Raw genomic sequence first — 25,905 nt, forward strand, 5'->3', positions numbered from 1 at the left:
GCCTCACAGAGCAGCAGGAGAGACTGTCCGCTGTACTGTGTACACCGGTATCTCAAATTGTACAAGTCACTGTGTCTCACCTTTCTTTATGATGCTTTTTGAGTGTGGCCATTTGAAACAGGTATTAACATACCTACCTTTACACATTACACTTTGTACAAACCATTTTTTTGAAGCTGAACCCTTTAACATGTCCAAAACCTGGCATAAGTTCTCAAATAGGTTAAAGTGTGGTGACTGTGAAGACATCATGCTCAGTTTTTTGATTCAGACAACGAGTTAGTGATTTGTTATTCATTGTGGATGGAGGAGATATTCAGCTTTCCTATATTCCAGATCATTTTAATGCACCTTTCAGATTTGCTGCATCCCTCACAGATGCCTGTTTTTATTATTATATTATTCATAAGACCAAAAACTCACGTGATCATCACAATTTTATGTAGGCTATTTTTCATAAGGCTGAATAAAACGATGACTGTCGCTGTCCGTGGTCCTGAATGGTCCCGTTTGAATCCGATGAAGCGTTACAATGACCTCACGGAGGAATACACACACACACACACACACACACACACACACAGACACACACACAGACACACACATGTTCCTGCATGTTCCACCACCTCACATTCATATCATTTTCTGTGTTGAATCCGGTTTGACTGGATTATTTAACATAACCCGTTTATGTCTCACATCTATCATGCAAAATTGGATTTGAGGTTGCTCTGTCGCGCACGCATGGGTGTGTGTGTGTGTTTGTGTCAGAGAGAGAGAGAGAGAGAGAGAGAGAGAGAGAGAGAGAGAGAGAGAGAGAGAGAGGTTAGTTGAAATGCGCGGTGCATTCTTCTGTAGAGGGCGACGGGAGCAGCCATCCGCAGGGCAGCGGAATTGCTCGAAATATCAACAGTGATAATTCAACCCTTATCGCACACAGGAGAGGAGATCTTCATTAATTTCCCATTTTTTTCCCTGCAAAAACCAAGATTTACCTTCTCTCTCGTCCCGGTGGAGAGTCCGCAACATTTTTGTCCAAACTGCTTTTCGGTTTTAAGTTGTGTTGCCTGGAGCCTCCGGGGGAGTCTTGTGTCCTCGGAGCCCCGGGAGGGTTGATTTGTCCCCCTGCGGAGTGTGCAGCCTTTCATCAGCCCGGAGCATCCACGGGAGGACCGCGGGAGTTGCATTCGGAAACCAAAACGATACAATGGTAAGATTTGGCAAAAATAGATGAATTAGAGTGGTAATATATCGAGATAAACATCACATTTTTTGCACCAATGTCGATTTGTAGAAGGATGCGAGGCGGTGCATGTATGAGAGGAGAATGGAAATAAGCCTGCCGGGATCTTGCGGCATGTGTCGGCTGGGATAAGAGAGGAGCCTCCTTTCCTTCAGTGGATGCTCACAGCGCGCAGTTTGCATAATTACTGCAAACGGGCAACATTTAGCAGAGGATTTGGGGATACAGAAAGGCGTTTTATGGGAATATTAGAGTAAGAAAGCTCAACATACTGTATTGACACATAGGTAGGTAGCAGAGTCTCATCCTTTTTTAAGTCTGTTCAGGTGCTGAGTTATAATAAAAGCATCCTTAGAGCTGTTTTCAAGGACATCTCATGATATATGATGCTTATAAATGGTGTTAGAGTCAATGTTGCAATGTGTTTCAATGGACATACCAGTCTCCTTTCATGGTTTCATGCCCTACTGTACAGTCATACATGCATTATGGATCCACGTAGCTTACAGAAGGCCTGCAGCATATTAGTTTTGGCAGGAATTCAATCACCCACCAATAACTTTGATATTATTTTATATTGCATTTGTGTTTGTTGTATCCCTGCTGTGTTCCTGAAGATCTGTGAAATGCAAGCCGGTGGGTAAAAAGCTGTGAGTGACCTTGTAATGCATCCTACTGTCACTGAATCACAATTGATGCTGTCGCTTTTCTGCTGCCTGTGTGTTTCAGTGAGGGTTAAAACAGCACTTGAAAGCCCTTCGTCCTGTGTGTTTGACATAAGTCTTCTTCCTCTTAGGACCTCTTAGGCTACTTATGTGTGTTTATGTGTGTACGTATTCCTGCATTTCTTTTGTAATCTACGTCCCTTTGGGTTGATTGCTGCAGATTGTGGTGAAAATAAAAGTGTGACATTCAGCCGTTTGTTTACATTTCTAAATACTCAGCTGCAGCCTCATTCATACTTAGTGATGAATGAGTAGCATATCTGCCCTGAATTCTGAGTCGATGCCAAACAGGATCTATAACTACTGTTCTGCAAAAAAAAACAAAAAAACAGCAATGATATCAATGCAATCAATCAATCACTGACTCACTGTGAGAGGTGATTTTAAATAAAATCCTCCTGCGTAACATCAGTGACAGCTGTTTACAGTAAATATCAGAGCAGGCTCATCCAAAAAGACAACAATGTGTGTTTGCAGTTCTTTTTTGTTTAAATTTACACATCTGGCTCAGCACGTTAGACTATTGCAGAATCCTGTTTAGATTCGCCTGATTTATGGCAGACAAACATATTCACAATAAGTCATCAAGATGTTAAGTGCTAAAAACCTGAGACAAAACATTTTTAGGGATAAGTGGCAGGGAAGGGCTTTTGTACTTCCCAGATCTCTGTGATGTTGACATTTAAATGGCCCAATTAGCCTTGTGTAGGCTGGCAGGAGCAGCAGAGGAGAGAGAGAAAGTGAGGGAGGAGAGGACATTAGGCGACGGGCCCAGTCTCAGCACGGCAACCTCGTAACACACCCAGTGTCACGCGTGAGCCGAGTATCATTTAGTCACATCAAGGAGAGCCAGTTATTAGTGCTGATGAGGCTGAACATTATAAACACAAACCAACAGTTTACCTTCAACTTTCACTTATGGATCTTCAAATGTATTCATATTTGGATTTAGATGAAACATTTGACTGTATGACTTCATGTTCTGTATCCACATGTACTAACATTTCATAGATGCTATATGATGTTTACACTAAACTTGTAGGGTATTTGTGAACTTTGTCTAACAGTTCATATTGGAATAGACAGACCCGCCAGCAGAGTACAAGAGTTTAATTTACTCCTATTTTCCTTTAAATTGTCATATAAACACCTCAGACTGATGATATACAGATATACAGACAACACAGGCATCAATTTAGAGCTGAAAGTGTTCTTATGTAACTATGTGACACCTGCAGTATTTTACGCTGCCATTCTGGCCAGATGTCTCTTGTGCAAGAGATAATGTATCTCAAGAGACTTTGCGGTTAAATAAAACAAAATAAAATGAGTCGATTAATTATTTAGGTCATTTTTAAAGCAAAAATGCTGAACATTTTCAGGTTCCAGCTTCTCAAATGTGAAGATTTTCTGTTTTTCTTGAATGCTTTGGGAAACTGACAGGCCTTTCTTGCGATTGATATGATGATTAATAGATAAGACAATAACTGTTGTAACCATAAAGTAATTGCTGCAGTTAGGAGAATCCTCTAGATGAGACTGAATGGTTGGGATATCCGCTCCGTGATGACATAAACAGCCAGGATCATGATGTGGTAGCAGTGGGTTTGCAGGGCAGAAACAGCATCATAAAACATGTAATCTTTTATTATGTATCTTACCTTGATGACACGTTGGCGTTGCTGCTCTTCACCTCTTTGCAGCTGCTTCTTCTGTTACCTTTACTCTCCGGCTCTAGTTAAGAATGACTCAATGATTGATGATATATTGATGATAAATGAGTCAAATCAAGATGGACACTAATTTTATTACCAGAGAGTCAGCAGGCAATCGCTAATCTTGGTGTGTCAGACAGCGCTAGAACGATTTATCAGCCAATATTCTCATCATAGATATATGATGGCATGTATGTCCAGTTTGTTCATAGTTTCTTCATCAGAGAATATAGAAGAGTTAATGTTCAACTGTAAAATATCCCACTAAACTTGCACTTCCTGGTCACAACCCTTTATTAGTCAAATGTATTATTTTTATTTCTGTATCTTGTTGGTATATATTGTAAGCTATAAGCTAAACCAGCAGAAAAGTCATCATACATTTCATCCAAACCTTAAATTGGCCTAAAATAAAACAAAACAACATTTTATTTCACCTCTTTGAAATTCCTGATTATCTCATAGCAATGCAGTTCTTTGTAGGGGAGTAAATCTGTTATGCTTAACCTTTGACCTGCACAGCAGCAGCTTGGATCCAGAGCAGGCAGTCAGCAGTCAGCTCTAAAGCAATCATTCAGGCAGTTGATGCTGGTGTTGAGCCGCCGTCTTCCTGCCCAGCGGGTCATGTTGGGAATGTGAGAAGTCACAATGCCCTGCTTCTTTTCTGTGTCCTACCTGCTACACCTCTCTGTCACCTGGTTCCTACTGGCTCTTGCTTTTGTCACCATGCATTGCCTGCAAGAATAGAAGTTCTTAAATGTCTAACTAAAAGCAGAAATAAAAGTTATACAATCAGATTTTTACATAAAGCTGCATTTATTCATTTTTGGCCACTATTGTATTGGCAGAAAATCATAAAAGCTAACAGATACCAACACATACCGGAATAGTTGTGGCTGATGTGTTATCATGTGCTATCATCTACTCCTTACCAGGTGTTCTGACTGCAAAACACAAGAGGCTGCATTTGCAGTGGCAAGTTGTTACAGGTATTTAAATCTCCAGCTTTATCTTTTAAGAATCGTAAACTGTTTTCCAAGGAAAGTTACTCATCCAAAGGAAAAAAAAAAAGTTGGGGGCTTTGTTTAGTTCTGTAGAGCATGAAGATTAGAGTCCTGTAGATAGAGCTAAGGCTGCAACTTCTCAATTAATTGAGCAATTGTTTGGTCCACAAAACATCACAACACAGTGAAAAATTCCCATCACATCATCCAAGAGCACAAGGTGACGTCATCCGATTTCTTGTTTTGTTCGCACATGAACTATTGTGCTACTGCTTGACCTACTATGATGTGTAAGACCAAGAACGGTCACATTTGAGAACTTGGACTCATCACATGTTTCGCTTTTTTGTGTGAAACTGATCACTTAGTCAGTAGAATATAAATATACTATATATATAATAAATATACTTGTGGAGGATCAGTCTGTTTAACTGCTTCTGTATGTGTGTCTCTGACGGTGACGGGTGATGTTTTTTATTTCTCCTTTATTTCTGTTCCAAAGTATCTTTGCCTCGGTCTCATGACTACGCAGTTCCCCAGTGAATTGTGGGAAAAACGGGACATAATGGGAGCGAGAAACCAGGACAGTTTTCATACTCTCACACTCTTCTTCTTCTTCTCTCTCTGTGTGTGTAATATGTGCACCTCCCTCTCCATCCCCAAAATAATGAAGACTAAGTCATGTCTGTGTTTATTAATTCCTCCTATAATTTCTTGGGCTAAATTTAGAGCCGGAGACTTGAGTGACTTACTGGGATATTACTGGGAATTAGACAGCCCACTGCAGGATTAACACATTGGATGATGATCCGTGAAGCACCAAAAAGAAGATTTTTCCTCTCTTCTTAATTTTTTTTTTTTTTTCAGCAGCCAGTGTTCACCAGATAAGAGGTTGAATAGAAAGAAGAGAAAGGAGAGTCTGGGGTCTGTTTGTGAGCTGAGAGGGGATAAGCCAGTGCATGCCTTTACTCTCCAGGCCACAACAGCTGTCAAAGCCAGATCAGGACATGTCCTGAAGGATCAAACTGCTCCCAGTGTCCCACCAAAAACACAAACATGAAGACACACATGAGGTCACTCCCCCCCCCCCCCTCCACCTCTCTACTTTCTTCCTTTTCTCTCTAATGATGCGTCTCATCAGAGTTTTCAAAGCGATCATTAAGAAACCCTCTATTCTCTTCTCCTGCTTATTCCTGAGAGAAATAATTCCTCTTCTCCTGAGAGGAGTTGTTTTTCATAACACAAACACCCACTCACATTCTTAAGAAAGCCGCCGATTCCTCTCTTCTCTTCTCACTTCAGCTCCTCCTTTTACTTTTTCTCATTTCCTCCTCTGTCCATCTTCTTCCTCTTGGGGTGCAACATAACACCGAGCCAAAGCGTTTATTATCAGAGCTATCATAAACCTGTAGTAAAGAACGATGTTTTAATGCAATTTCAGTGCAGCTCAATGATTAATGGGTGTGTCTCTGTCAAAATGTATGGTTGTTTAGTCTGGAGACTGAACGTGCTCGTGTGTGTGTGTGTGTGTGTTTCTTTAATTATGTGTGTGCTCTTTAGACGGTGCATCAAACATTACACACACTCAGGCTGACAGTGTTGAACATGAAAGCCGCTGAGACTCATTAAGTCGCTGATTACAGCTCGGGGAGGAGAGTCCTGAGCAGCTGCTGCACACACATACACACAACGACACACTCACACAAAGTTTATTTATTTTTTTAAATTTATGGATAAGCACAACTTTGTTTTGTTTATTATAGCCGTGACTCATTCACTTGTTGACAGCAGTAATGTCACCTACTGTTGACATTATCTTGAGTCAGACTTGGAAGTGAGAATAAAAGTCTGGAAACATCAATTCAGTTCAATTCATTTCAATGAAATCTGGTTCAATTTTGGTGAACTTTGACCTGCGGATGTGTTGCACTGACCAAGAGAAAGCCGTCCTTACAGCACTGACCTTTGAAGGGACTGACAGCTGGAGAAAATGGCAGAAGCTATCATAGCTTATTAGCTGCGTTCCACTATTTACTTATATTTTAAGTTAATACTGTTCCACAAAAGAGCAACAGTTTACTAGGGGCGTGCCCGAATACAAATACATTATTCGGCAACAAATAGTGGTTTTTTTATGAATATTCGTTTCATACAAATATTTTAAAAATTATTTGTTTGCAGGAAGAAAAAAAAAACATGTTAAATAGCAGCGCACAGGTCGGTTACATCGCTATCTCAGTCTCTCTCCTCTGCTCCACTGTTACGTCTATCAGCAGGTCTCAACGAGGGGAGTCACTTCCACCTGCTACATGACGCACATTTCCTAATTTGGACATCACTCCCAGAGTTGGGGGTGTTCCCCAGAGATAAAGACAACAAATACAGATACAAATACAAATACTGGGCTCTCTGCACATCCCTACGGTTTACAGACAGTTATGAGACGTACATATACGTCTTTTGAATGAACCGTGTGAAGTTTTTGTTGCGTTAGTGACCACATTAAGCTAATGAGTTTGCTGACTGACTGTTCACAAGCTCATCAGCAAGGAGAGCTTTATTTTCCCTCTTCAGTAACTTTTTTTTATTGGTTCACAATGGTGAATATAATGCTTTAGGAGAAGTAAACAGAACAACAGAGAGAAGCTGCTGGAGCTATTGTGACTGACTAGCAGTAGCCACACCAGCTAGCAAGTTAGCGGTTAGCTTGCTAGCTGCAGCAGTTCACCTACTAGTCCTGCGAGTAGTCACTGTGTCACCAAGCTTCCAACACTTCCAATAGTATGACCAACACTTAAAAGTCCCCTCCAGACATGTTTTTAAGACAGATGAAAATATTCTGAAATACTTTGAATCTATGAATATGCAAATATTTTCATTTTCTGCTGGACACAAGATATCTCCTACTTCACTGTCCATTCTCAGTGTTTGTGTACCGGAGCCTTCAAGTTTCCACATCACACTTGCGTGAGTTGAATATTGAACCAGGATCGGCTTCACAAATAGTTGTGATGTCATCATGCTCGTAGGCCCGCCCCTTTAATTTCGATATCAGTGAGCACAGAGAAACTTTCCACTGTCATGCTGCTGCGGTTTCTGTGAGCTTCTTTCTATCGTAAAGATGCAGTCACACAATCACCAGTCCCATACTCTTCAGCTGAAATCCACAGGACTAACAAATAGAGTTTTCACAGTAGACCAGTAAAAACAGTGATGCATTGTGTTTGAAAATAAAAATTTGAGATCAATCTGCTCAATATTTTACTATATTTACTTTCTGGGCTAAATGCTGCTGAATTTTATTGGACAGAATGTAACTGTACTTTAAGTAGCAATAATCAATATTTTCATGATATAAATATATCAGTATCACATGATAGTGTGTAATGTGTTGGTCGTGGCTCGTAGTGATGAACCCACAGAGAATTATCAGAGACTCTGCAGCTCCTCTCGGCTTACGGGGCTTCATAGTGAGTTTCAGCTCGTTGTTTATCTGTCTGGCCGCAACTTTATTGCGCTCTCATAGCGTCATTTTGGGCCGTAGCAGACAGCTGTTTTCAGAGAAAAAGCTCTAAAAAGCCACTGTACACTACCTGCTCAACACCAAACAGCAAACAGACACAGTTAGCTGTAGACTAGCTGGTGAACATAGTGGAGCATTTAGCAGCTAAAGAGCCAGATATTTCCCTCAGGAGTCGGTAGAGAGCTAAAACAGAGCTAAAAGAGAGTGAATATTGGACTAACATTCACCAGGTGGACAGAAACACGACTCCAAATGAATGATAATGTTGCTCCGCAAGCAGCTGTTTGCTCACTCAATTAGAGGGTGATGATATATCAGTGTTGTGTTCACTGCTTGTTGCCACCAAGCAGCCAAAATAAAAAAAAAATCAGATATTGCATGTTTCAGTGTAAAAGACTGTTCTATTAGTTATGGAGAGAAAGAAATTTGATTTAAAAAACTTCATGGGAATTTCTTTACTTATAGTTCACACACACACATGAGATACCATCAGTGTTTCAGTGGTTTGTAACATAAGTTTGTTCTTTTCTCCTCAGTAAAATGAATTAATGGCAGTTTGTGCTGGAGCACTCACCATGAAAGCATTTCTATGGAAGTGCATCAGCAGTCATTATGTTGGCCTTGGCAAAGCCGCAGACTCCCATTCATGTTGTGTCTTGTTGTGTTATGTTTTTGTGCGTGTCCTTCTGTGACTTACTCAAGCAAAATATGAATGAAGGTAGTGTTTGTGTGTGGAGCTGTAATGCATTAATATTCAGTGTGCAGGATTCAAATCAAAACTGCTACGGTTTGCATCTAAAAAAAACGGTGTTGCCTCTGTTTTTATAGAATTACACGTTGACTTTTGGGTCGAGTTTAGTTTTTAAAGACAGTTAAATGCTTATCATGATGAAAATAAAGAACATTATCAAATCTATTTACAGTGGAGCAGAAGAACGAGCAGAAGGGGCTTCCAGGTCCACGTGGTCCAGTTCAGATCCAAACTCAGCAGCTCTCTCAGCTGTTGCTCTTGACAACGGCAGGAGGAGGAGCTTGTAGCTGGCAGGGTTTTGGTGGAGTAGGAATGCCAAGCTGCCAAGCTCTCCCTGTGGGACGAGGCCTGAGTGCTCAGTCCTGATACTTGGCTTTACTCATGCGAACCCTCCGGGTCTGCAGTCAGACTGTATCCATGAAGACACATAGATACATGCAGATACCAGAATACATGCAGCCTGACATGCTTGTGTTCACGCACAGCAAATCATTTGAGAGGCAGATGATGTGTTTGTAACAGCTTCCTGCAGTTTTCTGTCAGCTAATATTAAGTTAGAGGCATTAACGGAGTCTTTTTTGTGTTTTTAAACAGATTTTCAGTAAAATTGCAAAGCAGCAGATGTCCTGTTGTTTCTGAACACTCAGTAAACTTAGTAAATCTTGGTACAGAATCAGATCACATATTTTTATTATTTATCAGCCCATTTGAAAGTTTTTTCAAAAGCTTATAAACTGATTTGAATGGAATTTGTTGTGAACTTGAGCCAAGAAACAAATGATCACAGTAGTTGGTTTCTGTCCAGGACTTTTCATTGGAATTTTGACCAACACATTGTGAAAAATTCTCATGAACTATTCACATGAACTATTGCACGCACCTGATCAGACATGTTCTGTTGGTGCTTCATCCCGATTCAGATCAAACATTTCTAAACATTTTCTACAATTAAAATAAGACATTCAGAGGACTGTCGAGACTTAGCGGACTTGATATTTTCTCTTATTTGCGCCGAGCTAACCTGTGAGCAACCATGACCATTCAAGCTGCGCTGGTATGGTGTTAACTGGTTCTGATGGACTGATGGAAGTGTCAATCTGGGCACTGCTTAGGAGCCTAGACCATGGTCCAATGAAGTCACCTTCCTATTGGTTTGGTTCTATTTAACCGTTCACAAGTAATTCTGTCCCGATTCAGTCACTCCTGCCCTAACAATTCTACAGATTAGCATTTCTAACATATTAGAGAATTATTAGAAAGCAAGGGGGCCTTACTGAACATGTAGTTGAAGAGCCTTGGATGAATGAAGTATCAGGACCCAAAAGATCTTTCAATTGATCAAAATGATCTAATTAGTTTTATTCAGCACAAAGCATACTACAAAATCTCAAAAGAATACAATTTAATAAGCTAAAAATCTGCTCAAAAACTCCAGAAAAGTCACCTCCATTAATACAGCTGCAGCTGAGGTAGGTCTTCATTATTTTCCATTTATCTATCAGAAATCTACTTTAAATTCAAAACATTTCATCGGTTATATGGAACATGCATACATTATAGATTTTATAGCATTTAATCGGTTATATGTAAGCAGATAATACCGAGGCTGTGTGCATGCACAAAGCATTGTGCACAAAGCATTGTGCATGCACATAGTTTCCTGTTTCTTGAGTGTCTATGCAAGTGCGGTTTTGTTAAGCAACAGCTCTATATATTAAAAATAATACATCTCACAGTGGTATTTAAGTAACCGTTCTCCACAACCACAGATTATCACACATATGCTTATATCAAAGTTTTAGATCTCATGTGGTTTCTCAATCTGTGAAGCAGAGCTAGCATCTTATCAGGTTTTCTGTCCTTTTTACTCTCCTTGGCTGTATAGAATGCAGTCTTGACCCCTGCTCTCCCCCACCCCGTGGTGAGGTAAAAGAAGCCTGTTTACCTCGATGATGTGTTGCGCTGGTTCACCAAAAACGCTGTAGAACGGCCTGCAGCGTTTCACCGTGGCTGTTCCTGCATGCACTATTCCTTGCCTGCAATATGTAAAACTGACAAAGTAGCACTGAATATGTGCATGTCCTGTTGTGTTGAGTAATTAATACAGTGGAAAAAAAATGAAGCAGCAGCTGCAGGAAATGTTTGGTTTGCAGCTCGATACGACAGATTGGGATCTGATCAGCAAGCAGAAAAATAAAGGTGATGTTTCACTCATGCAAACAAGTACGTATGAGTGAAACTAATCTCCAAACCACAGATGTTTAATCAGAAGAGTTTATAGATCAGAGTTTACGCCGAGGTATGTCAATGTGACATGACATCATAGAAATACTCAGTGATGATGGTTTTTGAAATATATGAACTTACCCAAAACTTTATTAACTCCTTTTAATGACCAGGTATATCTACACGTTTTGATAAATAAAGGCCAGTCTCAATTAGAAGCCGAGTCTAAATGAATTGTTTTTGCGGTTACCATGGATACAGTTTATGCAGTTTCATGAGCAAAACTCGGAAATGCAGCAGTGAGACATATCTCTCTCTATCCCTCCCTCAGTGGGTGAAGTCGGGGAGTCTCTTTTAAGCCTCGATATGTCACAGACCCGGACTGCTGCGCTGTTGTTCGGCTGCAGCTGTGGGCTCAATTGCAGCGTTAGCCACCTGGCTAGGCAGCTGCGCGGGAGCAACAGCTGGCAACATCACCCCACTTGACTGCATTTCAGATGTTGTAGATACAGTTTTACATTTTGTGAAGATTTGTTGTGGGGAAGATTTGTTGAGCACAAATGATCAATTTTAAGACAATACAAGTGAAATTAGTTTCTCATTTGCTACCGGAGTGGTTGGCTCCATTACCAAGCAGCAGCACGGCTCGGCGCGGAAACACGGCTTAAGAGCTTCTAAGAATTTACTGAGAAACATAAAGACTTGAACTGCACCCACCTAAATAAATACAAAGCAACTGGACACATCATATATGTACTTTGATGCAAATGGACATTAATGGAGATTTTCTAAACATTTTTCTATTGTTAAAATAACAAAAGTTCTACGATGAAGTTCTCTAAGTGCTGTCTGGTTTGGATTAGAAATACACACACACACACACACAGAGCTGATGTGACAGATACTCTGTAATGTATATGTCCTGCTCTTTGTCTTTTTCAGATCCCAAGGTGAGCTGATCTGCTGCTGTGTTCGTCTGTTTTCGCTGAATCTCCTGACTGAGAAACACAAAATGTCTACTGCGGTTATCAGCCCACTGATCCTCGCCCTCTTCTTCCTCCTGCCCCTGGTAAGCTCCTCATCAACCTTTACCAAAGCATCTTTTACTTGAAATTATCCTTCCTTTGAAAGTGAAAGTTTTTACCCTACAGAATCTTCATTTTCTGTGTGAATCAGAGAGCTTATGTGAGGGCCGAATGATCAACATGCTCAGCAACAGGTGCAGCTTCACCTGAATAAATTCACCAAACAGGGATTGAGGCCTGATTTTCATGCACTTGTAAAGTCATTCACATAGTTAAAATAACCATATGGAGTGTCTGCATTAATAATTCATCGATCAGTGTGTGGCAGGAACGATGGATAGAGATACATTCTCATTATTTATTCACTATTTATTCAACATTATCCCTGTCTGTTAAATCTGTGAGGAACCATGTTGCCTCTTCTCCTCTCCTCTCCTCTCCTCTCCTCTCCTCTCCACTCCACTCCTCTCCTATCCTCTCCTCTCCTCTCCTCCCTCCTCTTTCAACATTTCAGGCAAACATCCATGTGAACAAAAAGCAGGCTGTACATACAGGCAGCAAATGACAGAATAAACGAGGAGATCACATGATACAAAACCAGAAACACAGAACATCCCTTTTTTGTCATTTTCTTTTTCTGTATGTATAGCATGTTTTTTTTTTTTTGTTTTTGTTTTTTTGGTGTGTTGCTCCATGAATTTAACAAGTTTTACTAAAAAAAAAAGTACATTGCTGTTCAACCTCATTTGATTTCCTTTAAACTCCTGAATCTAATCACTCACATCAGCATCCTAAATTGATGTTTTTGATGATATTTTGACGTTGAAGAATCAGTGAACACAAAGGATGCGATGTAGTAAACAGCCAGATTAGTTTTAATTATTATATGACACATGGCTCACTCTATGGGTCATGTGATCATTTAGAAATCATTACACAGCCGCACACACACTCCATCAGTTATGCACGTGCATGAAGCTGTTTTTGCTACACCATTTGACCTAATTAGATATAGTGAAGTGATCAAAAGGATATGATATATTTTTTTATTATTGAGTAATAATCACACAAGCACACAGACTCTTTAAACTTTCCAACACTTACACAGTGTATTTGGCCTTCCTGCTGCTCCAAACACACATCCCAACAAATGAAGTTCATATACACTTAATCTGCCTTACTGATCGATGTTCTCTGGCAGCGTTCAGAGCCAATGAAGGAAGTAGAGACTTAAATATGGAGCAGTGAAGAGCTATGATGTGGAGGTCAGGAGGGTGGATGGGTGTATAAAACATAAAAGCATTTCAGGCTCGAGTCAAGGTTGATATTCTTAATACCTAAATGATAATAAGTCAGTGTGCTAAACTTTTGCTTAGTGCTAAATCTCAAACACAGAAACTCAGAAACACAGAAACAGCTCGGACGTTTTTTAATATCTAACCAATATCCACCCAAATGTTGCCTTAACCTGAAAAGCTCAACACATTCTCAGGTGTTTCCACTTATTTTATCAGATGAGATTCCTTCTCATGTTGCAGTCAGATCAGATTTTGCTTCGCGTTTATGTGAAATGAGGCGACGCAGAGTTTAATATGACACATAAAATCACGAGGCGCTCCAATATCCAGCCAGCTTGAGAGAGGAGATGGGATTGATTTGTCATATAGGAAATGTTGCTTTATTATATTATAGTTTTTAACTGGACAGTAAAATAATACAAACAGCAGAGGAGATGCTGTTTACACCCCTACCCACACTATTTCCTGTCTCTGCTGTTGTTGGCCACACCACATGAGTAAATTTCGCCTGGAATGGACTGTGTAGGAGTGTACAGACTGAGATTGATTGACAAATTTATCACTCTTATTACTCAGCCTGATGCTGCCTTCATGTCATATGGGATGGACAGTAGAGATGGGAAAGATTCCCATGTTTACAACTTGTGAGTGTTCATATCACAGGACATCTCAAGATCTTTGGACGCTGAGACTATTTATAAGTCACAATTACAATAATTCTATTACATGGTTTCCTAAACTTTAATCTTAAACATGCTTCAGTTGCCACATGCAGATATTGTATGTAATATACATGTAGCTCTTTAGGATATAGCCTTTAGCCACCATGTTCACCAATGTTCATGAAGTGATAATCAGTCACTGGTGTACTCCATAGACTGTATAAAAATATGGAGGTAGTTACCATGACCTGCTCCGGCCGTCGCCATCTTGGCAGTACGTGACTCGACCTAACTCCCAGCCAATCAAAAATGAGCAAAGAGACGGGCCGAATGGCTGAAACAAGCCACCTAGTGGCTGGCGGACCTGTCACTAAAAGCAGCCATGTCCTTCGTTATGCATAACTTTACCCCCCGTACAGTTGTCATCAAAGGGGAAATTAGCTTTAGAGACCAAAACCATTGTTTGTACCAGGTTGTAAACATGTTTATTTCTGATGTAAAGCATTTTAACATCGGGGTCTATGGGGATTGATTCGCTTTTGGAGCCTCAAGTGGCCATTCAAGGAACTGCAGTTTTTGGCACTTCCTCATTGGCTTCATTTTTCAGCCCCGGAGGTTGCCGCTTGGTGTACACATTGCGTGCACTGGTTCAAAACCTGTTCAATAAAGTTGTAGTGTAGGAAAAAAGATTTTTAAATTACTTTTGTGTAACTCTCACCAAAGAATATGTGATTAGATAAAACCATAGTGACAAACATCACCTGTGGAAACAAGTCTTCAATGATATTCTGGACACAAAAATGATGCTTCAGCTCAGGTTTTCAAATTGTGCAAGTCTGCAAGAAATCATGAGCTGAAACCCGTTTGTTGAATGACAATAATATGCTTGAAAACTGTCTGAAGACGAATGGGGAGGTCAGCCACAGGAAGTCAAACGTGATGATGATATATTTTTCTTCCAAACCCAATAATGTGTCCAACATCTATCCAATTGTAAGACTGAATAAGAGCCACAGCAGTCATCAATCCAAATATGAGTGCTTTTCCTCAGTCGGTGTGTTAAGCTCAACTGTTCCGCTGCTGTAATGGTGCTGCGGCTACAGAGAGCAGCACATAAATCATCCGGCAGATTCGTGGATACAGAGAATGTGTCGACGCTTGTTCCACACAATGCCCCAAAACTATTGTGTCTCAATTAAATCTGGTGACTCCTCATTGAGTGAATCCCGAGCGAGTGCTGTTGACGTCAGCGGATAAAAGCTTAACTGCTCCCCTGCTACACCTCATAAAGCTGTGATGTGGTGTCTCCCATGCTGACGCCAACACTGAGACACAAAATCATCTTCTTACCCACCACCACCACCCCCCCTTTCCTCCTATACCGGCGTGCAGCTGTCAGAGGGGCTGTGAAGAAGGCGTCTCTGGACGTGACCTCCACATCTGGAGTCGTAGCTCTGGGATTCTGCCTGTCGTTGTGATCTCTGGCCTCGATTGTGTCGAAGCTACGGGAGAGTTCAAGTATAAACAGTCCTCTCTGTGTGCCTGTCTGTGGTCTTTAACAGATGGCAGTAAAGCCTGGCACGGTCCAGTGTGAAAAGTGCACGTCTGAAAGCCTTTCCTGTCTTGTTTTCACTAGAATAATGCCCCTCCTCTGGGTCAGTTAGCATGGGGAGAGTGCCAGCAGCTCTGAAATGGTTTGTTTAATTGGTTGAGTGTTTAAACAGATCCCAGAGCTAAGACCTCTCCCACACTGTGGTGTGAACTGCATGGTGAAGCTAATGAAGCAGCCTCTTCCATTTTACCTTTGGGTCTTTCCTCTCTGCTCTGATGTAATCTTCAGCCACTTGACTCTCTCTTTTTCTCCTCTGTGATGTGTGTTTCTGTCTGTGTGTGTGTGTGTGTTCGTGTTGTTTCACAGGTTTCCGGCCAGCAGGTCCCGATTAACTGTGTGATCAAGAGAGAGGAGGAGAAATGCATGGAAATGATGGCCTTGGATGATCCTGGGAACGAGGGTAGGTTTTGTAAGCAAGTATTTGTTTAGCCTTAAACCCCCCCACCGCACCCCACCCCTCCTCATACTAACCACTATCTTGTTTATGTCGTAACAGTTTTCAACATGATCTAATTAAAAATTTTAAAAAGAATAAACACAAAGATTAATAACAAGAACATCTTCAGGGGCTTCATACTAACGAGCAGGAGATAATTCTACAAATTGTAGTTGACTCTGACCTGCTTGTCTGCAGAGAGAGATCATTAGAAAGACACACAATTCACTGATGTGCGTGCATGCGTGTGCGTGTGGGTTTGAAAACAACGAAAGCAGGGCCAACAGAGAGATTCAGCAAAGCAAATTAATTCTGATGTTTTTCTCTGTGTGCCTCTATTTCCAGTCAGAGGCTTTAATTGGCAGCATCTCATGATGATGATCCTTAAAATGAAAGTTGATCAGTGAGACAGTGACTGACGGGCACCTCTCTGGCTAATTAGATGATGAATGAAGGGAGGAGCAGATTGAGAGAGGCTGAGCGCCAATTCTCCTTCTTAACACTTGTTTAGGAGTCTCTTTTGGTTTGGAGTGGCTCTCCAATGACAGGAGTAGAAACACTGGGTCCGTCCCAATAACAACACTCGTGGTCTTGAGCATTTAAGTGTGTGTCCCAATGTGACAAGGTAGTAAACAAATGTGTTCCATGTCTGAAAAATGCCAACATGCAGAACACTTAAACAACATTAGATGCACACTTATAATGATAATAACAATAATAATAATAATAGAGTTTATTTGTGTAGCATTATTCAAAACCAATGTTTCAAAGTGCTTTAAAACTTCTCAGGCAGGTCATTCCAGAGTTTAGGTGCCCTGATACTAAAGACATAATTCCCTATAATCTTAAAGGGGGCATACTGCATTTCCTCAAATTAAAGATGGTAGTCAATTAAAAGCCGGGTCTCTGATAATGGCCGGCCCCCAAAACAAGGGTGGATAAACTCCTTGTGCCTGTTATATAATGTGCATACTAGTTACCTGGATGTAACTCCAGTTCTATGAGCACATGTGTAGCCTTCTAGCTGACTGTCACAGAGAGGGGAGGGGAAAGGAGGTGAGACGATATTGTTGAAATACGGAGATAACAGCACATATTTCAATAATAATGATGGCAGTGACACTACAAGAGCATAGGTACCAGGGTAACCAGGGTAACCAGGGTAAGTTCGCTAAGTCGGCAAGCATACATCCATACATCCATGCTTCCAGCATGCTGCAGCTGAGTGGTGCACTGCCAAAATGTTCCGGGTGGAACTCAAGCACTAGAATTATTGTTCCACTCATCAGAGCAGGAACATACTGGGAAAAAAATTCACTCAAATATTTTGGATTGGATTCGGACTGTAACACGTGTGTATGTATTTGAGAAGTTTCCATGTCGAGTAAAGAACGAGAAAAAGAAGTGAAATCTACTATTACCGTTTGTTTACATATCCTCTGGAGCCCGTGGTGGCCAATCATGACAGAGTGGGCTCATCAGGAGGGCGGGCCTTAAAGAGACAGGAGCTAAAACGGCCTGTTTCAGACTTTATGCAGCCCCCCAGTTCAGAGGCTGAACTGGGGGGCTGCATAAAGGACCAGTATAAGATAAATATAGAGAATTTTTTCAACTGTAAATCATGCAAAAATATTCTGGCAGAGCCCCAGAATATAAATATAGACCTGGCAATGTGCATGATATGTCTCCTTTAAATCTAGACATGGGAACAGCCAGCAGTTTGTTGTCTCAGGACCTTAAAATGATAAAAAGAAAATCTGTCAAAATCAATCCTGAAACAAATTGGTAACCAGTGTAGTGGTGCTAAAAGTTCTCTTTTCCTGGCTTAAGTTAAAAGTCTGGCAGTCACACTTTGTTGGAGTTGTTGAGTGATTCCTGGTTTACAGCCATTAAAAGATCATTGCAGTCGTTCAGTCATGGGGAGACAAAGGCATGTACGACAACTTCTGCATCTTTAGAATATTAATTAGCTTCATTAGCTTACTGGGTAGCTGCATGACTAATTCACAAAATTTATTTAGAAACAAACCGTTCTCTCTTTCAGCTTCAGAATTGCTGTTTGCAGCAAAGATGGAAACCAACCTGATTGTTGTAAATATTTCCATAATTCAGTTCTGTATGCAGCCATTCTCTCCAGATAACCTCCATGATTGCGTCCCATCCAGACTAATGTTTAACTTTATGATTTTGTGGCAAAAGGGTTAGGGTTAGGGTTAGGATTAGGGTTATGAATTGTATTAAAGTAGCAAACCATCAAACTTAAATGCATAAAAAATCTCTCAGCTTCTCAGTTATGTCACTTTTGGTAAGACTCTGTGGTCTCCACTCTTTCACCCTTTTTATGTCTCTAATTGTTGGCGGAAATTGATGCTTTTATACATTTCAATTAAGAATAAACAGCCACAGCAACAAACACCAGTGTACAGGCTGAGCAGCTAGATGTAATTGCCAGATAATTCAGTTAGTTTATTTCTGAAATTAGATTTTGATGATTAAGAAGAGAAGTTTCTAACTCACACTGAGAATCACATTTCAGCTTCCATATGATTATTTCATGGATCTGTGGTTTTGAAGTAATGATAAATGAGTCACAGATGGATCTGTTTTTCCCCCCAAAAAATGAACATATGGCTTTTTATACTGAGCAGCATGTTGTGATTGTCTACCTGTTGTGTCCTCAGGGTGTCCGTGGATGTGGGACAACCTGACGTGTTGGCAGGCTGCCAAGTTCGGTGAGGTGGTCGAGGTCAACTGTCCCGAACTCTTTCAGTTCACGAGTGAAGAAGACTTCGGTCAGTTGATAATGAGGAGCTGCAATAGACTGATTATACAGAATTATTTAATGATTCCAGTTCAGTTCATTGACATTTTGGAGGCAGTCTTGTTTACATGTCTTCTTGCAGTGTGAAGATTATAGTGTATAATTTAAATGTTCAGAAATTGTGATGTAATTTCAGCCAAATACAGATTTAGGAAACTGTGCAGAAATGACACCATTAAGCACGTTAAAATTAATGAATGCATGAATATTTGTGCACTCTTAGACTTCCATTACTTTCTTCACGAGCACTGTTTTGAGCCGTAGACCTTTGCAAGTGATAACTTTTTAGGAAAGAAAAGTGTTTTTTATACTAATACTAATAATAAACTTTAATTTTGCAGCACTTTTAGTTACAAAGTGCTTTACATGGTTGATCTAGGTATGTAAAGCACTATGACAATTAAAATAAAACAAAATGGAAACAAGATTTTTTGTAAAGTGAGAACATTTTTTCCAGTCCTCACTTCTCCATAAGGCTATTTTGGCACACATGATGTGTATACCTGACTGATTATTGTAGGTGGAATACAAATATATACTATGTTTGATATTTAAGATCTACTGTAGCATTCCTGCATATCCTTTATTAACCTTAATTTGTGCGATTTGACTCCAGCTCTCACTGAAATAATTATTCCCTTAAGGTCTGCTTCTCTTCCTGATTGTAGTCTAGAAATAAGTTTGACTTTGTCTGTGTTTGCTGTAATCAAATAAAGTGTCCTGTGTCCTCAGAGCTGGGGAAGGTGACTCGAAACTGCACTGAGACCGGCTGGTCGGATATGTTTCCTCACTACGTTGACGCCTGTCTGTATGAAGAAGGAAACAGCACTCATTCGGTCAGTGCGTCACTGTGTCTGCAGCTTTCAGGGCTTCAGTGAGAAGTTTGAAAAACATTGTCTTCATTGGTGTGTTTTGTGTTCCTAATTCAGGGCAAGTACTATGTGTCAGTGAAGGCTCTGTACACTGTGGGCTACAGCACGTCTTTGGTGTCCCTCACCACAGCCATGGTCATCCTGTGCAGATTCAGGTGAGTCTGTCTGGTAAACACTGTGTAGTAGCAACCACAATAGACTGAAGAAACTACTTAAACAGTGATATTGGTGGCTCGCAGAACATCTGATGTGTGGACGGCACATCTAAACACAGGATGTGACAAATTTAGTGATAGCAGTCAAGGATGTTTGGGTGATGGATATACTTACACCATTAATGCATCCAGAATCTTGGTATTTCAATGATATGCAGGTTTTGCTAAACATAGGAATCTAATGTAATGCAATGCAAACCAATCAGTTAAACATTCAAGCAAATCCATGAAATATCAGCCAAACAGAATAAAATTACAAGGGTGAAAAGGTAATATTTCAGAGGAAAAAAGGGGCTCACAGGTCTAAAGTGTGGAGATTCATAACTTCCTGTCTAATCAGGAGTGGCGGTCTAGAGTTCCTTGGGGTGATGTAACACTGAAGAGAAAAGATGAATGTCCCTTTTTCATTATAGACTTCCTTATCTGGGTCCTGCGCAGGTTCGTGATCAGACTTTAATGATGACAAATTCAATGTCAAGATAAATTATAAATAAAGTTTGTTTTTAGAGGTTTTAGATTGATTGTCATTGATTTTAAAAGAATTATGCCTCTCAAATTGCCACCACTTCCACCACTTCCACTACTACTAATTATAACTACCAGAATATTTATTACCTCCTCTACTTCTGTTACTGCTAGTGCTACTGCGACTGCTGTTACAGCTGCTGCTACTACAACCACTACACTTAGGTCTTCCAACCAAAACCTGTTGGCCGTACCACGTGCCAAACTAAAAACCAAAGGCGAATGTGCTTTTGTTGCCCTGGCACCCTTTGGACTTTGGAACAATCTCCCCACCTCCATCAGATCAGCTGAATCTTTTGACTGTTTCAAAAAACACCTAAAAACCTACTTTTTTTTAGAATGGCTTTCTCATAACATTTCATAAATTCAAGTGTGTGCTCTGGGTGATGACTGTATGCTCGCTGTGTTCGTATGTGTGAGATGTCTGTATGTGTTCTTGAATGTGTCTTTCATGGTTTTTGTGTCCTATTTTCTTTGTGTCCCAATGTCATTGCAAAGCACTTGGTAAACTGTTAATAAAAGTGCTATATAAATAAAGTTTTACTGACTTACTTACTTACTTACTGACAATTATTGCCATTTGTGCTACTACTATATTACTGCAACCTCTCCTTCTATGTGTTAACTAACTGCACAGTAATCAGAAGTGTTATAGTACATGATATTGAATGTGATCATTTCTGGCTTTCGACACAGGAAGCTCCACTGTACCAGGAACTTCATCCACATGAACCTATTTGTGTCATTCATCTTGAGAGCTATTTCTGTCTTCATCAAAGACAGCGTGTTGTACACCAAGGAGGACAGCGAGCACTGCTTCATACACACTGTGAGTAACACAAACACGCCTGCACACAGAAGCTGTCGATTCTCGTTCTGTTACCAAGCAGCATTTTTAGTGTATTTTCACGCTCTAAGCTCCGTCTCATCCGTCTCATCCGTCTAATTCCTCCTTGAAGCTGGAGTGTCGAGCAGTGATGGTGTTCTTCCATTACTGCGTCCTCTCGAACTACTTCTGGCTGTTCATCGAGGGTCTGTACCTCTTCACGTTGCTGGTGGAAACGTTCTTCCCTGAGAAGAGATACTTCTACTGGTACATCATCATCGGCTGGGGTGAGACATCTGACATCAAACGTGTCATACAAACACTTAATGAGCTGCTGGATTTGATTCTGATCTTCTTCTCTCTTCTTTTATGATGACAACAGGAACCCCCACAGTGTGTGTGACCATCTGGGCGGTGCTGAGGCTGCACTTTGATGATATCGGGTAGGTTATGAACACTAGGATTGATTCCCTTGTGGAAGATCTTCTCTTCATGCCCTGATTGTCGTTTTTTTTCCCCCCTTCTCAGCTGTTGGGACATGAATGACAACGCTGCCATCTGGTGGGTGATCAAGGGACCTGTGCTGGCTTCAATTATGGTGCGTTATCAGTCTGCTTGAGAATGAATGAACAGTGCTTCTTTTACCAAGATGTTTATTTCTCATGTCTTCCCATTGTATTTTTCTACAGATCAACTTTGTGCTCTTCATTGGTATAATCGTCATCCTCGTCCAGAAGTTACAATCCCCAGATATCGGAGGAAATGAATCCAGCATTTACCTGTAAGTAACAGTCAGTTGTATCTTTGCTGCCTGGAATTAACGTCAAATGTTTCTTTAGCTACAGTTATAGGAATCAATTAAGATGAATTCTGATCTGGTCAGATGATCCTTCTTTTATAGTTTACGTCATAACTTTGGCACGATTTCTACTGTTGATAACTATGTAAATATACTCACAATAAATCTCAATAAGTATGACGTCATAGCATCTTACGCTGCTTCATGTAAGGAGGAGTGTAAACAGCAGTTACTGTGCCTCGTTCTGCCTCGTTCAGGCTGTTTGAACAGACTGGGCAGAAATTAAGTCTGACAAACGTATTAGATGAATAAACACAAATAAATAGTAAAAATAGTAATAAATACAGAAACAGAAATATTGTGCTGATTGTATTATTTTCTAAAGCAACAACAACAGTTCTTTCACTCAACCAATAATGAAACCAGCTCACTGATGTGTGTGAATAACTGATCATTACATCTGTCGTCTCATAATGTTTTTCATAAATGAGTATTAACATTTAACTCTGTTAGTCTTCATTTACTAATGGGAAAAATGGCATCTGCTGTTCGAAACGTTCTTAAAACAAATTGTTTTATAAATCAGTTTTCTTTCCTAAATGAATTAAAATAAATAACAAAACATAATGAAAACACATAAACAATGACCTGTGGTTGAACCTTGTTGCTACACTGTTTTATTTCAATCTTTGCTTTAAATTAAACATTAACCACTGTACACATTTAATGAATAGACTGCCTCTAAAGTACATGAAATGTAATGATATGTTTAGTATGATATGCAAGTACAGCAGGCAATTTGTTGTGAAGCTAGCAATCATTTAAAATTCAAATATATATAAAAATGAACTATATGATCCAAAAATCCTCTCTTTCTCACCACTTAATGTGATTTTTTTCTCCAATTCTCACTTAAAAAGGATTTTATGGGCTAATTTTACAATTCAGGGACAGGAATGGAATTACTTCATGTATCCTTCTGTCAAAAATGAACATAAATCTGTCAGTTATCAGACAGATGAATCATGCATAGATGCAAAGATGCATACATGCTTCCATGTTTCCTGCCAGCTCATGCAAACTACTTGCACGTGCACAATGACTGAATTGTCAATATTGTCGTTATTATGGCCCCAAACTATTGAACAGCCTGCCAATAAAGATCGTAACAGCTGCCTTTTTAATTTTGCCTTTAAGTAGACCACTTACATTTTTAATGGCTTGAATATTCAATGAATCTCGCTGAAATATTATGGTTTATTTTCTTTTTCTTCTTACTCTTCTTACTTTTATTAAATGTTTTTATGCAATTTTATGTGAAGTAATTTGAGCTGCATCTCATGTATGAAATGTGTTATACAAATACAGATATATATATATTATTATGATTATGATTGTTATTATCAGGAGGTTGGCTCGCTCCACTCTGCTGCTGATTCCTCTGTTTGGGATCCACTACACCGTGTTTGCCTTCTCCCCCGAGAACGTCAGCAAGAGAGAACGTCTGGTGTTCGAGCTCGGCCTTGGATCCTTCCAGGTGACTAAAGGAGAGATACGTATAATATTAGGAAATCTGTAAACTTGGACTTGAGTCAGAGCTGATTGCTATAAGACTTGACTTGAAGGTTTTTGCTTTCAAGTCTTAAGTTTTGATAAAATCCTGAAATGCTAAAAATAAAAAATGCAGCTTTGGATATTCAGCATCCAGACCTGAAGGACTGGCACAGAGATGTGTAATTTACCTATGAAGACTTGATACCTGACCAGGACTTGCCCTTAAGGACCTGAGTCCCAAAAAAGCTCTGACATTAATCATATAATGAGACTTTTCATCAAGATTAAAATAAGAACCAAGACAAGACAGATTATACCTCACATGTTTAATGGATCTGAAATAAATCATTAAAACAAATCTTCACTTGTACCGTTGGATGTAGATTTAAAAAAGTGAAATTATATTCATGTATGAGAAATGGTTTCAAGTTGTTTTTGTCTCATGCTCGGACCTTCTGTCACCTTTCAGGGCTTCGTGGTGGCCGTCCTCTACTGCTTCTTGAACGGAGAGGTAAACCTCCTTTAAAAGCATCACTGACACAAACACATTTGTTTACTGAATGCACATTTTAATGACAACAGAATCAGCGTTTATCTGTAGGAATAGATTAGGTTTGAGATGCAAATAAATAGATCTGGAACTTGAATTGTGTAATGGATTGTACGGCACAAGTGAGGCTCATTATTTTCAGTGTTTTTTACAAAACAAATTCTTGACATGACTCTTGAAAATCTGAAATACATCACTTAAATACTGGGGGAAGAACAATAAAAGGTGTTCTCCATTCATTTTTCAGCAATTTTAGTCTGTTTGCACTATTAAAAGTTGTAAATAAATCAGTGTGCTCCAGTCTTCTCTCCCTGAAGTTGACTGGGTAAAGAGCACTTGTGACTCTGTCTTGTTTTTTTTTCAGTTTGTTCTTTACTTACTCAGAGGGAGTCTGGCACATAATAAGAAGCTAATTTGCATTTTCTCACCATTAATCTTTTCATTCTCTATTACTGAAAACATTTTCTGAGCTCGGCATCTTCTTACAGCAGGAAACACAACATGTTTTGACTGTGTCAAATTTGATCCTTGTAAAAACTGGTATTTTTCAGTGAAAACCGGTAAAAACTGAAAACAATGAGCCTTAAAGGACAGGTTTGCAATTTTTTAAGCGTGTCTTAAAATAATAGTCAAGTGTACATATGAACACTGAAACAGGTTTTTGTTGCTGTAATAATTCTACCTGTTCATACTGACCATTAGAAGATCCCTTCATAATGCACTTACAATGTAAGAGATGGGGGACAAAATCCACAGTCCTCCTTCTGTGCAAAAATGTATTTAAAAGTTCAAGGGGTCAAATCAAGGGGAGACACAAAGAGGGAATTTTGTACTAAACAGACTGTAACTATGAAATATTATCCACTTGACTCGACTAACCTGGATGGCTAAAGTCTCGTATTTTTGCACAGACGGAGAACTGTTCATTTTGTTCCCTATCACTTACATTGAAATGCATTTTTGGAGGGATCTTCTAATGGTCAGTATGAACAGGAGGAACGATTACAGCAAGCAAAACCTGTTTCAATGTTCATTTGGGCTCCTGACTGTTGTTTTTCAAGACAGACTTGGAAAAACTGTGAACCTGAACCAGTCCATTAAGTAGCAGACAGAGGTAGAGTGAGACTGAGGGACAGTGAGCTTGTCTCTTTCCAGCGAGGTCCATTAATAATGACCTTGTGAAGTATATCCCTCAAGGTGCAATCGGAGATCAAGAGGAAATGGCGCAGCTGGACGGTGAACAGGTACTTTGCTGTGGACCTGAAGCACCGGCATCCTTCGCTGGCGAGCAGTGGGGTGAACGGGGGAACGCAGCTGTCCATCCTCAGCAAGAGCAGCTCGCAGATCCGCATGTCCAGCCTGCAGGCCGAGAACCCGGCCACCTGAGTGGTGCCGCCGGGGATGCCACGTCCAGCAATGCCGCCGCCGCCGCCTCCGGACCTAACGCTGCCAAACCAACAACACCCACCCTCGTCCCGATGACCAGCCTCACCAACCCTTTCTTCAACCCATACCCCAACCCC

General features: G+C 40.2%; 1 protein-coding gene across 1 annotated transcript; it reads left to right on the top strand.

Annotated features, from left to right (window-relative positions):
* Window positions 1-414: 414 nt before the first annotated feature.
* adcyap1r1b (adenylate cyclase activating polypeptide 1b (pituitary) receptor type I) lies at window positions 415-25,905 on the top strand. The gene is made up of 14 exons (XM_067596255.1): window positions 415-1,210; window positions 12,130-12,256; window positions 16,091-16,184; window positions 18,902-19,012; window positions 19,774-19,877; window positions 19,971-20,068; window positions 21,350-21,482; window positions 21,613-21,766; window positions 21,862-21,922; window positions 22,008-22,077; window positions 22,169-22,260; window positions 23,686-23,815; window positions 24,302-24,343; window positions 25,580-25,905. The coding sequence occupies exons 2-14, from the start codon at window positions 12,200-12,202 to the stop codon at window positions 25,766-25,768; spliced, it is 1,335 nt and encodes a 444-aa protein (XP_067452356.1). The 5' UTR covers window positions 415-1,210; window positions 12,130-12,199; the 3' UTR covers window positions 25,769-25,905.

This window comes from Thunnus thynnus, chromosome 8, assembly GCF_963924715.1.
Source record: "Thunnus thynnus chromosome 8, fThuThy2.1, whole genome shotgun sequence".
Classification (NCBI taxonomy): domain Eukaryota; kingdom Metazoa; phylum Chordata; class Actinopteri; order Scombriformes; family Scombridae; genus Thunnus; species Thunnus thynnus.

What these genes read in the sequence shown, in the direction of transcription:
- adcyap1r1b (XM_067596255.1), top strand. Translation starts at nt 12,200, where the DNA reads ATGTCTACTGCGGTTATCAGCCCACTGATCCTCGCCCTCTTCTTCCTC. An exon ending in CTGTGCTGGCTTCAATTATG is followed by an intron (nt 22,078 to 22,168) that starts GTGCGTTATCAG and finishes ATTTTTCTACAG; the next exon opens with ATCAACTTTGTGCTCTTCAT. An exon ending in ACTGCTTCTTGAACGGAGAG is followed by an intron (nt 24,344 to 25,579) that starts GTAAACCTCCTT and finishes ATATCCCTCAAG; the next exon opens with GTGCAATCGGAGATCAAGAG.